This window comes from Clupea harengus, chromosome 24 (genome assembly GCF_900700415.2).
Source record: "Clupea harengus chromosome 24, Ch_v2.0.2, whole genome shotgun sequence".
Classification (NCBI taxonomy): Eukaryota; Metazoa; Chordata; class Actinopteri; order Clupeiformes; family Clupeidae; genus Clupea; species Clupea harengus.
Window position 1 is genome coordinate 7211197 of NC_045175.1, and position 12861 is coordinate 7224057.

Genomic DNA, 12861 nt, shown 5'->3' on the forward strand with positions numbered 1-12861 from the left:
AAACATGTTTATTATCACCTCTCTAAATCAAGCATTCCGATTGGTTGCACTAGTGTAATAACGATTGTAAACCTTTGGTTTTCCGTGAAATTGACACATACGCACGAATACACGCACACAGTGCCTTCGGGTCACAATTTAGTGTCTTCCCAAATCATTAAAACAATGACATCTATGAATCTGACCCCGTTGGTATCACCATTTTTGTCACGCAAACAGACACTGAGCACTGACTCCTCAGTTCCCTGGAGGAGCAGACCCCTGTCTCTCCCCAACAGAAGCGCTGGCACCCTGCAAATGCCAGCCCCCGCCCCGGACCATGGCCTTTGTGTGTGTGTGTATGTGTATGTGTGTGGTGTGTGTGTGTGTGTGTATGTATGTGTGTGTGTGTGTGTGTGTGTGTGTGTGTGTGTGTGTGTGTGTGTGTGTGTGTGTGTGTGTGTGTGTGCCAGCCCCCGCCCCCGGACCATGGCCTTTTCACTATATCTTCTCTCCCTGCGACGCGAATGTGACGCAAACGTGATCTGAGTCCACTGCGTGTTGTGACATGAGAAGTAAGATACACTGACGACTCACAGAAAGGGGATAGGGAGGTTGTGTGTGAGTGTGTGTGTGTGTGTGTGTGTGTGTGTGTGTGTGTGTGTGTGTGTGTGTGTGTGTGTGTGAGTGTTTGTGTGCGTGTGCGTGTGTGTGTGTGTGTGTGTGTGCGTGTGTGTGTGTGCGTGTGTGCTTGCATGCGTGTGTGTGTGTGTGTGTGTGTGTGTGTGTGTGTGTGTGTGTGTGTATGATCTGCATCCTCCACCCCTCTACTCCCCCGTCCTCCTTTTCTTATTCTTGCCAATCAGTAGATGATGATGTAAGCGTGAGTCAGAGGTGGTGGTCTGGCAGGGGCCAAGCCCAATTCCACTGTCACCTCCACCCTAGTTCCATGTGTCCAGACACACATTAGCATATGCCTCTAACATACGTGGACATATATATATATATATATATATATCTGTGATTACAGTATTGGCAATATTTGAAAATTCTAAATCAACCAAACGCCTCCTGAAAGTGGGGTCAACAGATGATTGACATTCAGCTAGAAATGTCAAGGTCAGAAGGTATATCTTTGGGTATTTCCATATCAGGGTGTATCTTTCTCTTTCTCTTTCTCTCTCTGATATACCATAATGGTTTTGGGAGATGCACACCTGTGTGTCCTTATCCTGGGTCATATCTAGGGCAGAGGTCCATGGAGGACAAGGGGACAATTTTCCCTAAATGACTTTCCGCCTACATCCGCCTGTCGTCAAGTCCAATTAATATGCAGGAAATCCACTTACATTTCTGAATAACGCTTTCAACCTGAACCCTGCATCATACTTGAGCCCTGCGTCATAAGTGGGAACAAAACCTTGTCATAAACACATCATGGTACATCCTGTGATTAGTAATCGTGGCGGTCGACAGTGATGCCTCATGTCAGCATTAACATTGATGTCACAATCAACTGTCAAAAACTGTCAACTGTCAACTGGCATTTATGGATGACGATCACATGGGACTGTCATCCATATCAAAGGAAATTATTGTCAAAACCAACATAGTCTGTCTACAGTGTCATGCTTACAACTAAATAGCTAATAATAAGTTAGTCCTATGACTGAGGGTTCAGGACAGGTAAAGTGTTCCCACTTAGTTGCATTGGAATGTATAGTTGCAACAGGGTGACATAGACAGGAAGTCCTATACCATAGTTTCCCAAAGGTCGTAAAGGAAAGTGCGAGGGCCTCCAACAACCGTTCAAATCATTTTACACAGTGAAAATTGTTACAGGGTCAAGTCTTCATAAGAGAAACATTTTGTAAGACTTGTTAAAGACTTTTTAAAGATAGTGGTAAAGAGCTGGCAATGACTTATGGTGTTTTACATGCAGGTACACTTGTGTGTGGGAATAAGTGTGTGTGTGTGTGTCTGTCTGTGTGTGTGTGTGTGTGTGTGTGTGTGTGTGTGTGTGTGTGTGTGTGTGTGTGTGTGTGTGTGTGTGTGTGTGGGAATAAGTGTGCTTGTGTGTGTCTGTGCGCGCATGATTGTGTTTACCTATACATCTGTGTGTGTGTGTGTGTGTGTGTGTGTGTGTGTGTGTGTGTGTGTGTGTGTGTGTGTGTGTGTGTGTGTGTGTGTGTGCGCGCATTATTGTGTTTACCAATACATCTGTGTGTGTGTGTGTGTGTGTGTGTGTGTGTGTGTGTGTGTGTGTGTGTGTGTGTGTGTGTGCGCGCATTATTGTGTTTACCAATACATCTGTGTGTGTGTGTGTGTGTGTGTGTGTCTTACGAGTGACCTCACGTAGAAACCAATGCACCAGAACAGAGGGAGAGACCATTTTATTACGCCTTGTCATTTCCTCGTTCAGCCATTCAGTCCCATGCACCTCCACAGGAAACACGCTCTCAGGAGGGTCGTTTGGTCGCCATTACGCCCTGCCTCCAGCCCAGAACAGAACCAGGCCACTGTCCCCGCCAAGGGGGTCTGCCACGACTGGACAACGTCTCAACCCTGTCCCTGTTTTCTATTGTAATTGATCTCAATTTTCTCTAATAACAGTAATGAGTAATGAATGACTTTGCCTGGATTTCTTGCCTGTGTTTTTTAACAGCAAAACAACTTGAAGTTGAATAGTATACATGACTCACTTTGTGCCGTAACTAATGAGTGGAGAATATTTGATTGAAAACGATGTTTGTTTGCATGCTACACATTGTCACAAGTAGTGTTCTCTCAAAATGCTTCACAGGCCTGATCCTTCCCAATCAAGATGTTGATGACAGAGACATCAAACAGCTCAATGATATAGGAGTGTGGTCCGAACATGTGTTAGAAACATGTGTTAGTAAAATGTGTTAGAAACTTGTGGTCCTAGGGTGTGTTACCGAACATGTGTAATGACCACGGTAAGTAAAAGAGAGAATATTAAGAATGTCTCTGTGTTATGACAACGCTGTCAGGAAACATAAGGAAGGAAAGTGGGTCTGAACACTTGTTCTGGAAATCAGTCAATGTTCTAATTTGAGAATCTTATTTCCCCCTCTATAAGGAAGTCTTTGAATTTGATTTTGTCATAACTGTACAAAAACAAAACAACACAACAACAACAACAAAAATGTATGCCTCAGGTGATGTAGTTTTGTGTGGACCGTTTAGCATTTCAAAGAATGCATAAATTGTCCGGCCAACCATTATGGAATTCTGGTCATGTATTTTATCAACAAAATTGTAATATCTTAAAGTAACACTATGCAACAATTTGACACTTTTTGAGGTATGTTTTAATAGGCAAGTAGTTTTGTTATCATCCTCAAATTCATTTTGATAGCATATGGTCATGTGAAGGACAGATAAACACCTGTGTCTTTCCCACTAGCCATCCAGGATATCCCCTATGTAGTTCTGTGTTTCCTGGCTGGAACACGTTGCAAAAATGGAAAAAAAGCTTTCACAGCATTACATTGCAAGCGATACTGCCACAAGACACCAGCTAGGTGTTGGTGGTGTTTGCAAGGTTTTTGCATGCCTTTTCGGTAGTTGGCGTGTTAGTTTTGAAACAGAACTTCTTATTGCTGCTTTAAGTCTTGAGATGAAGAGATGGAATATTTAATAAATGTCTTCTGCACCCCATCCATCCATTTACACATTTGCTTGGCTTCTGCTTCCCCACGTAGCTCAAATGAACAATAAAAGGCAAATGTCCGACAATAAATGACATGACTTCAAGCAAGTCTAGCTCTGCACCCACTCCTATCAGTTTAAATTAGTGTCACTATGCCCTCCTTTTAAAATGCATTTTATTTCGGGCTGATATCTTCCCCCAGCTCCGCTAATAATCTCATCTGAATGCTATACCAATAGAAACACTGATAGTCACTTGTGGAAAAAAAAACGAAGATTGTTGGCCATTTAGTCCTTTTTCCAACTAACATGTTGTACATATTGCTAAAAATCTTTGAGTTTATCATGATGAACCTATCGCAAGTGCTTATATGAATGGATATAATAAGCAAATGCCTTAGACATTGCACAAAGTCTTTAGTTTGACCTTTCATGTGTACATTTATTCACTGGCTTATGTTCCAATGCGGTGCACACATACTATGAGAACACTGGCGGTGTAACACAGCATAAGACTGTGAGATGTTGAGAATCACACAGAACTGCTTAATTTAAAAGGTTTTCTGGTATTAAGACATGCCTCACAGAATTTGATTTGCAGACCTGCAGAATGTCTAATGCAATCTGCCTGTTGACCGCTGCACACTACATTGTGTGTGTGTGTGTGTGTGTGTGTGTGTGTGTGTGTGTGTGTGTGTGTGTGTGTCTCTCTCTCTCTGTGTGTGTGTGTGTTTGTAGGTTGAGGAAATGCAGGAGGGAGTACTGGCGCTGTAATGACTATGAAGACCCTCGCAAGGCATCTAATGAGGGCCAAACGGATTTGGAACCCTTCCAGCTTCCCCGATGTTATAAGACAGACTCCGTTTAAACCCCAAAATGGCGTGGAGCTGAATCCTCTGGGACGTACCCGGGCACTCCTTTGCTAAATTATGAACTATTTTCGTAACCTAACTATCTTAGTAGGGCCATTAGTAGCACTTATGTTTTGTTCTGATATACGCCAAAAAGAGAACCCAATATAGTTCCACCCAAAATGGGAGTCTCTGATAATGCTGTCAGCGTCCTGCCGTCACGTTGAGTTTGGTGACTGCCACAGTCCTGTGTTGCAATGCAATTTCATCTACTCTGATAAATACCATGCCTTCTCCATTAATGCTTGCTTTCTGACACAAATGAGCATGTTACCAATCCAACCACGGCCCCGGAATTTTAGCATGAGTCAACAATGTACATTTTAAAAATGAATTTCCACCTGGTCTCACGTATTAGACATCGGGTGACGAGGGAGTCTGTTCTGTTGGGATGCGTCATGACGCACTGAGAGTGCAAATTTGATTGCTCTCAGCGCCGGTCAGATATTTAGGTGTATAAAATGCGACCACGGACAGCAGACAGCACGGTTGGCAGCAGAAGACACTTTGGAGTCCGTGAGAAAAACAAGACCTCAAAAATTAGAGGTTCTTTTCGGCAGAGGAGCACCGACGGACTGCATTTCAGAACCTTGGAGAGCTCTCGCAGATCGCTCCATCTGGGAACCAGTGTCTTACCTGAAAATGTATGTGAGATTTTTTATTGAGATAGCTGCATTTTATTAAAACCATTGTGAATTCCAAAATATGGTTTATGGGATACGCATAGATTACTTAAAAAATGATTCCCTAGTTTTCGTCACCTGTTTGGTCATTGTTAAGCTGTGCTTTTAAAGACGAGAGAAAAACAGAAGAAGACCTTCACATTTTACACCTTATCAGAAAAGTTACCAGATTTATTTCAGTGCTGTTTTTCCACCCGTTTAGCGCAACTATGAGACAAATAAGCGGCTGTCAACCTTTGGTGCTGGTAGTACTACTGAGTGCACTGAGCTGCAAGACTTTGGGTCTTCCCGCTATCTCCACGTACTCAGCGATGAGGTACATTCTGATCCACGCGCATTGTGATACACTTGTCGTTTCATTTGTTGGCTGTTTTCTAGTATGCTCCGAAATGATACTCAATGCAAGTCTGTAGAAGTGTTAGCTGTGGTTCACTGGTCGTGAAAAAATCTGGGAAGAGGTGGTGTGAGCTTATCGCCTGACGTCCGAGTCCATGTGTTTCTTTGTTTAGATCAGAGGACCTTGACGGAGATGGGAGTGACAGCGACCTCTCCAGCAGTCCGTCTGCACAAGACTTCGAGAACTATAAACTACTTCATGAGATCGCGAACACTATGGCAAGGTATGAAGGCATGGCACACAGTTTATTGCATGTGATTGTTTTATTGTGAAATGTTTTTTAAATGATATGTGATCGTACATGTCAATGTAATTTGAACCATACTATTTCTAGACCAAGAAGACATGCTGATGGTCTCTTCACTAGTGGCTACAGCAAGCTCCTCGGTCAGCTTTCAGCCAAAGAATACCTGGACTCCTTGATGGGGAAGCGAATTAGGTGACATTTCATTCTAATCGGTGGACATCAGGCTAATAGAATAGAACACAAACCACCGGCACAAATATAATAACAACATTGACTTGCATCCATATGTACATTAGTGTTTGTTCTCAAATGTGAACTCACATGGGTTCTAACTGGCATGTGTTCTATGATGTTATCCTTGTAGTGATGACCTCGATGATGATCAATTAATAGCAAAGCGTCACTCGGACGCGGTGTTTACCGACAACTACAGCCGCTATCGCAAACAAATGGCAGTGAAGAAGTTCCTCAACTCTGTCTTGACGGGGAAAAGGAGGTATGTTTTTTTTCGAGGCTTTGGCTATTTAGTAAGCAAAAAAAAATATTGAGCTGGGTGTCCAAGTTTGGAAAGCAGACTAACACGACTAGTTCAACACGACTCAGTCTTATATCTCAGTGACGAATGTTTACCAGTCAATGCGTGCATCTCCCAATTGTCTATGTTATCAGACCAGATTCATACAATTAAACACCGTATCATTTCTCTTAAAGTCACTTTAAACAGACGGTGGCTGACAAAGAGAGGTCTTAAAGACGCCGTGTCTGACGCCCGCTCATGTGCTGACTGCAGATATGCTGATGACATGTTGCCTGATCATATCTTATTTGTCCTTTATCCCTCCAGTCCCGAGGACACTCTCTCTATGCCCGAGGAGGCGATCCTATGAAGCCACAGCTTCTTAAGCTAAGTAGGTGTGTTGGTGTATTACACATCATTACTGTCTTATCTCATTAGTCTTATAACTTTATGCATCAGCATGTGCGAGTCACAAGGATGTTGCCTTAGTTTTTCTATGTGACTGTGTACTGTGAAATGTATTTAGACAGAAAACGCGTGTTAATTACCTAAAGCTAGTGTCGATTTTATACTATTTCCTTTCAATTTAGAGTAAACAAATATGTGCCCTTTTACCTGGACACTTGGGTGACAATGCTCGCAGCGCACTCACTCTTAACACACCACCATGCAATAATCAAAACAAATTATATTTCAACAAAATGGAACCATAGAGGACAGGGGGCATACTAGATGCCGTGCGCAACAGTGATTGATAGATTATGATCGGATTAACTAATGCTGTATGCTGATGATGGTCATAGGCAGTGCGTAATGGCGCATGGCACATGACGTATGACATTTGCCTAATGCGCCCAAATCCAGATCCTCCATCGGTGCTTTGTTGTTTTGTAACGAGTTGAACACATCCATGACCTTCCTGCCTCTTCTTTTCCAGACATCGTGATGCATAACAACGGTTTAATTCTTCACCAAGACGTGCCCTCAGCCGGATGCCAAACCTAAAGTTTACAGATGCCATTGCCAAGCTTGTACATACACGCAACAATCAACAATATGCCAACTACAACTAAGTACACTCTGCCATATCTAGCAAAACATTGGGAGGAGCAGAAGAAAGCATATTTATATAAATATTTCTTTACTTAACAAAAACGGGTGGTGTTGATTAGCTTCGCAACCCTACAAGCAGTCGACCTGGGCCAATCTGCGGTCACTGTAGGTTGCCTATGTAAGCCGTCAGCTAAGTACCAGACCTTTTACCTTTACAAAAACATGCAGTATCTATCCAAATATTGTTATATATCTACAAACAGTAACGCATTTTATCAGATATCCATGGCAATGTATCATACACTGCATTAGAGACTACACGAGTATGGACAGAACGAGAAAATAGTGCAGAAAAAAAACATAAAAAATAATAAAGCAATGAATTCGAATGACGTTTTTGACTAAAATATTTTGACCACAGTGGAAATTGTTACAGACTTGTTTCTTAAAAAAAAAGATGCTTAAGTAGAGTTTGTTGGTGAACGTTGATTTAACGTGTACAGCTAATAAAGTGAACAACAAACATAACTGGGTGATATACTGGGTACATGCACGGTCACTGCTCTACAATCCTTGAAAGGAGCCACTGTTCAGAGGCACACACTCACGCACACGCTCTCACACACACACACACACACACACACACTCACACACACACTCACACAGATCCAGCCGGACCAATGGGATTTTCCATTTTCAAGACAGAGCTGCAGGTGACAGCGGGGGGTGTTGTGTTGTAAACTTTACTGGGAGACGTGAGGAAATGGCAGCTAATATCAGTTGTATGTCAAGAAATCCCTCGGGAGTCTCTGTGACGATCTTGTGGGTCTGTGCGCACGGCACGTCTATGACATTTACCTGAGGTGTGCACCAAACAGTAAGAGTCCATGCTCATCGATGTGCAGCGACTGCACGTTCTTGTTAGATAGTGCTGTAAGCAGAGGTGTAAAGTAACGAATTACATTTACTCACGTTACTGTAATTGAGTAGTTTTTTTGTGTACTTTGTAATTTTTAAGTAGTTTTTAAAATCGGTAATTTTACTTTTACTTAAGTAGATTTTGACTGAAGTATTGTACTTCGCTACACTGGAAATTACATCCGTTACTGAGTAAAAAAAAAAAACATAGTTCAAGAAAGGAAACCGAAAGGCGGGAATCGCGCACGACAATTCTCATTGCAGTGGTGGATGCTGCATAGAGTGGATGATTGAGTCGATGCAAGCCCGCCGGTGTCGAGTCACGAGAGATAGAGATGGAGAAAGATGATAGTGCGGACTACCAACAAGCTGCGGACGACCAACAAGCTGAAGCACCGAACTTTCCGCAAATTAAAATTAAAGAAGATGAAGAAACCCCGTATCCACAACTCAGCAAGCAGTTTGCCTTCCAACCTAAAAGAGGCAACAGCTATATAATGCTGTGTAAGCTGTGCCTGCCCCGCCAGACAGAACTTTTTGCTTGTAAAAATGAATCTTCAAATCTGCGCAAGCATGTGTTGGTAAGTACAGTATTTGTCCCTTTCCATTAGTAGTTCAGACAGCGTTTTTGTTGTTTATTAGCTTTGCTACAATAAGCAAAATATGCGTGTCATGGCACTTGTAGCCTCATTTTGGCTAGCACTTGCAACCACCCTGAGTATGCTAACGTCAACTAGCTAGGCTAGCTATACACTCGTGTACCTATCCTTCTGTACCCATCCTTCTGTTAACAGCCGTCATCCAATAGACTAATAATAATTCCATTCCTGTCTTCCATTCGTTTCAGTTCATAGCATTATTATGTTCAGTCTATCATATTGTGTTAAAAACTGCAGATCAGTCATCAGCAATAAGATACACCGCATAAACTGATATTAGGCTAATCATTTGGCTGCCTCCCATGCCCTGAAACAGGAACGATGTAAATGCGCACACCATCGTTGTCAGACAGTTGGACAAGTCAATGTCAATGTGTATGTGGTTATCTCGAATTTATCACGATGTGGTGGCTTTGCAACGTGCACGTCTTTCATGTTCATGCTCAGGGGTCTCGGTTAGCAAGAATTTAGGATTGTGAATTGTGATGCATGTAGAAATAGAAAATAATGTTATCATTCTGTATATATACTGTAGGTCTGTCATCTCAAGTAGCTATTTATAGCTATTTCTGTGTTAAGATGCACTCTTGATGGCAGCTCAATACTTAATTGTCAGAATTGTTGTTTGTCATTCTACAGGTCTAGTCTATGTCAGACAACATCTTGACCGGATGGTAGGGGCTGAAGCAAGTTGGACAACATTCATCAGATGAAGATGATTTTTTTTTCCTCAATGAAGTCCAGAAGGTACAGGGGAGTTAGAAGGGAACCTAGCCTGTGTCTCAGTCAATATGGATCTGCTGAACTCCTTTCAGAATATCAAAAAACTGTCCCTGAAACTCAATACTGGCCTACCTGCCTCGGCCGCCTGCGAGTGACTCTTCGGCTGTGCTGGATTGCCGTTTACTGCAAAGCGAGCCCGGATGAACTCTACACACCTTGAAAATCAGCTGCTGCTCTAACTCAACAAGAAGTTTGTAGACTAATGCTCTAAAGGTGGACACAAGTAAAGTAACCAAAGTTTTAATATAGTGGAGCAGCGGCATTTTAACTTTTTTATTTTAGCTGTCATGTGGTTCATGTCTTGACATGTCCTCCCAAAAGTTCTTAAATGTTGTGTTGACAGTTTAATGTTTAATGTTTGACATGTTTAATGTCATTGCACTTATATTTCTAAAGATTTCCTTTAATTAAAAATAACTAGTTTTTGTATTGGATTTATGACCCCTTGTCCTTTTTTGCACTATATAGGAGCAGCCCCGATCAAGTTGTTGAAAGTAACTAAGTAACTTTTACTTAAAGTACATTTTAAATGAACTACTTTTTACTTTTACTTGAGTACATTTTTAGATGGGTAATTTTACTTGTACTTAAGTAAAATTTCATCAAAGTAATTGTACTTTTACTTGAGTACAACATTTCAGTACTTTTTACACCTCTGGCTGTAAGATTGTAAGATTTCTGAAGTCGCATATTTCCGCAAATGATGATGAAATGGTGACGGTTAAAATAAGCAGCACTAATGGCAACCTGAACTATGAATTTGTTGCTCCGATGAATTGGTATTTTTGTCATCGGTTTCCTTGCCATTTCTGCATTTCTGTACGGAGACATCCTAAGTTACAGCTGCAGCACGACATACCAGTGCAACTACATCATATCGTCCAGCAGAGGGCGCCCGCGACCACTGAATGTGTCTCTCCAGTTGGTGAGCGCAGGCCCGCCCACAGAAATGGTGAGGGCTCTGAAAAGGTCCAGTAAGGGCCGAAACACACCAAACGCGTTTTTAAAAACGGGACGCTAGCAAATGCATTGTTTCCTATGGTACGGCGCGCCTTGCGTGTGCCTCTCCGCCGCGCGTTGCGTCTTTCTAGCGTCTTTTAGGTGCGCTTAAAAGTTGAAATATTCTCAACTTTTCAGCACAAGGCGCGGAGGCGCCCGGCTCATCAATATCACACTCGGCCCAGGCAGGTTGCGCACGCAGCTCCGCTTCATAGGCGCCGGGCAAAACAGCCTGGTGCGCTTGCGGCTGTTTGTCCCGCTGCACTTTGCCAAGATGTTTTTGAAGCGTATACGTTTTTATAAACGCGTTTGGTGTGTTCCAGCCCTTAAAGGGCTCTCCGCAGGCGCTCACTCACACACACACACACACACACACACACACACACTCACAGTGGGACTATGAAATACATTTCTTTGAACATATCAGAGCCACTATTAGTTTTGGTTTAAAATACAATTTAGTTATTATTGCTTATATTTTACTGCTGTCCTCATGGGTGGGCCTGGCCTGAGTGAGCTGCACAAACATAATAGCCATCAGACCTCTGATAACATGTAATTGGCGGTATAGCAGTGTATTCACCCTAAACAGAGAATTGTTTGAATGACAGCAGCCATCTGGGCAATATGTCTATTCGTCGTTCAGATTTGTGTCTTTGGACAAGTTAACCTAAATATTCAACACCTTCATATCTCACAGTTTTCAATAATTCTTCCTGTAAGGCTAGCAGTTGATATAAACAGATCTAAAACATCTAAACTCTTTCAACCTGTAAATGTAAATTCAGTAGGGATCAGAAGGTCATTGGTGACCTTTTAGCTAATAGCAGTAAGTATGTAGAGCATTGATTGCAGATTAGGATTTAGCAGAATAATTTATGAATTAACTAATTAAATCGGCCACATCAGGCCCGTGGGACCTATCTGAACCATGAAAATGTATCGGTGGATGGAATAGCAAAACAGCTTAAAGTAATTGGTGTGTATCCTGACGTGAGGACTTGGTGTATTTTGTATTTTGTTGCTCTGTGATGTGAAATGTATGTAGTTCACATAGGATTTTCAAGCAGAGGCCATTTCACCAGGGATCACCGAGAACACAGCGATGAACTGAAAACTACACTTAGCCACTTACATTTAGTCCAAAGCGACGTACAAGGAAATTGCATTTATACATCAGGAACAGTTAGGGGTTCAGTGTCTTGCTCAAGGACACTTACACACTTGGTAAGGAGGAGTGGGGAATCGAACTAGCAACCTTGCGATTACTAAACGACTCCTCTACCTCCTGTACCACTGCACACCAAGCCCACACGTAACTGGAGAGGAGCTAGCATGGATTTGCCAGACACATGTCACACCAGGACCACGTCTATTCCAGAGACAGCAGCTCTTTTTTTTTTTAGAAAATGCAACTCTCTCTGTGTCCCTCTCACACTAATGACTTACTTAGCCAGTGGCCTACTTTGGGCCCGCTTGCTGCAAAACAGCACAGTGTCTATCCACTAAAGGAACGATCCATGAGAATGAACCAAACCACCATTGACTCAGACAGCAACAGACTTACATCACTTCCCTTTGCCCCACTTCATTGGCACAAAGTTCACAACTCCGCAGCAGGATTTGTGTGCCACTGTTGCAAATTGCTTGAAGATTATAAGAATGTTTGTTTTGTAGAAGCGGCATTCGAATAGTATGAGAATTATTTCAAAACCTGCCAAAACTATTTCCATTCCATGATTGCAGGACGGATCAAAGTGGATTCTGAGTGTTTTCTAAATATATTGAAACATTTAATGCAGCCCCTGTCACACAAGGTTGCCCAAGGTCGCTTCCACAGAAGAACTTTTATTGTTGCTTTTTAAAATGTCACAATGAAACATTTTAAACAGAGAATGTACAGCGCCTCCTATCTGTTGCCATGTTAGTTGCTCATGTCATCCGTGAGACAGTAGGTCACCACGAGTCATGTGATGTTGAGGAAGAACCCCACAGACAACGACCAAAGACCATGTTTGACACAAATATTTGACTTCCTGT

The 12861-nt window shown here is 42.3% G+C and overlaps 1 protein-coding gene across 2 annotated transcripts; it reads left to right on the forward strand.

Annotated features, from left to right (window-relative positions):
* The first annotated feature begins 5025 nt into the window (after window positions 1-5025).
* vipb (vasoactive intestinal peptide b) lies at window positions 5026-7987 on the forward strand. 2 transcript variants are annotated; one of them, XM_031562182.2, is made up of 7 exons: window positions 5026-5209; window positions 5451-5564; window positions 5758-5868; window positions 5980-6084; window positions 6257-6388; window positions 6737-6804; window positions 7347-7987. In XM_031562182.2, the coding sequence occupies exons 2-6, from the start codon at window positions 5458-5460 to the stop codon at window positions 6777-6779; spliced, it is 498 nt and encodes a 165-aa protein (XP_031418042.1). In that variant the 5' UTR covers window positions 5026-5209; window positions 5451-5457; the 3' UTR covers window positions 6780-6804; window positions 7347-7987. The 2 variants fall into 2 exon arrangements, with proteins under 2 accessions (XP_031418042.1, XP_012679073.1); XM_012823619.2 differs by having other exon boundaries at window positions 6737-6800.
* The last annotated feature ends 4874 nt before the right edge of the window (window positions 7988-12861 follow it).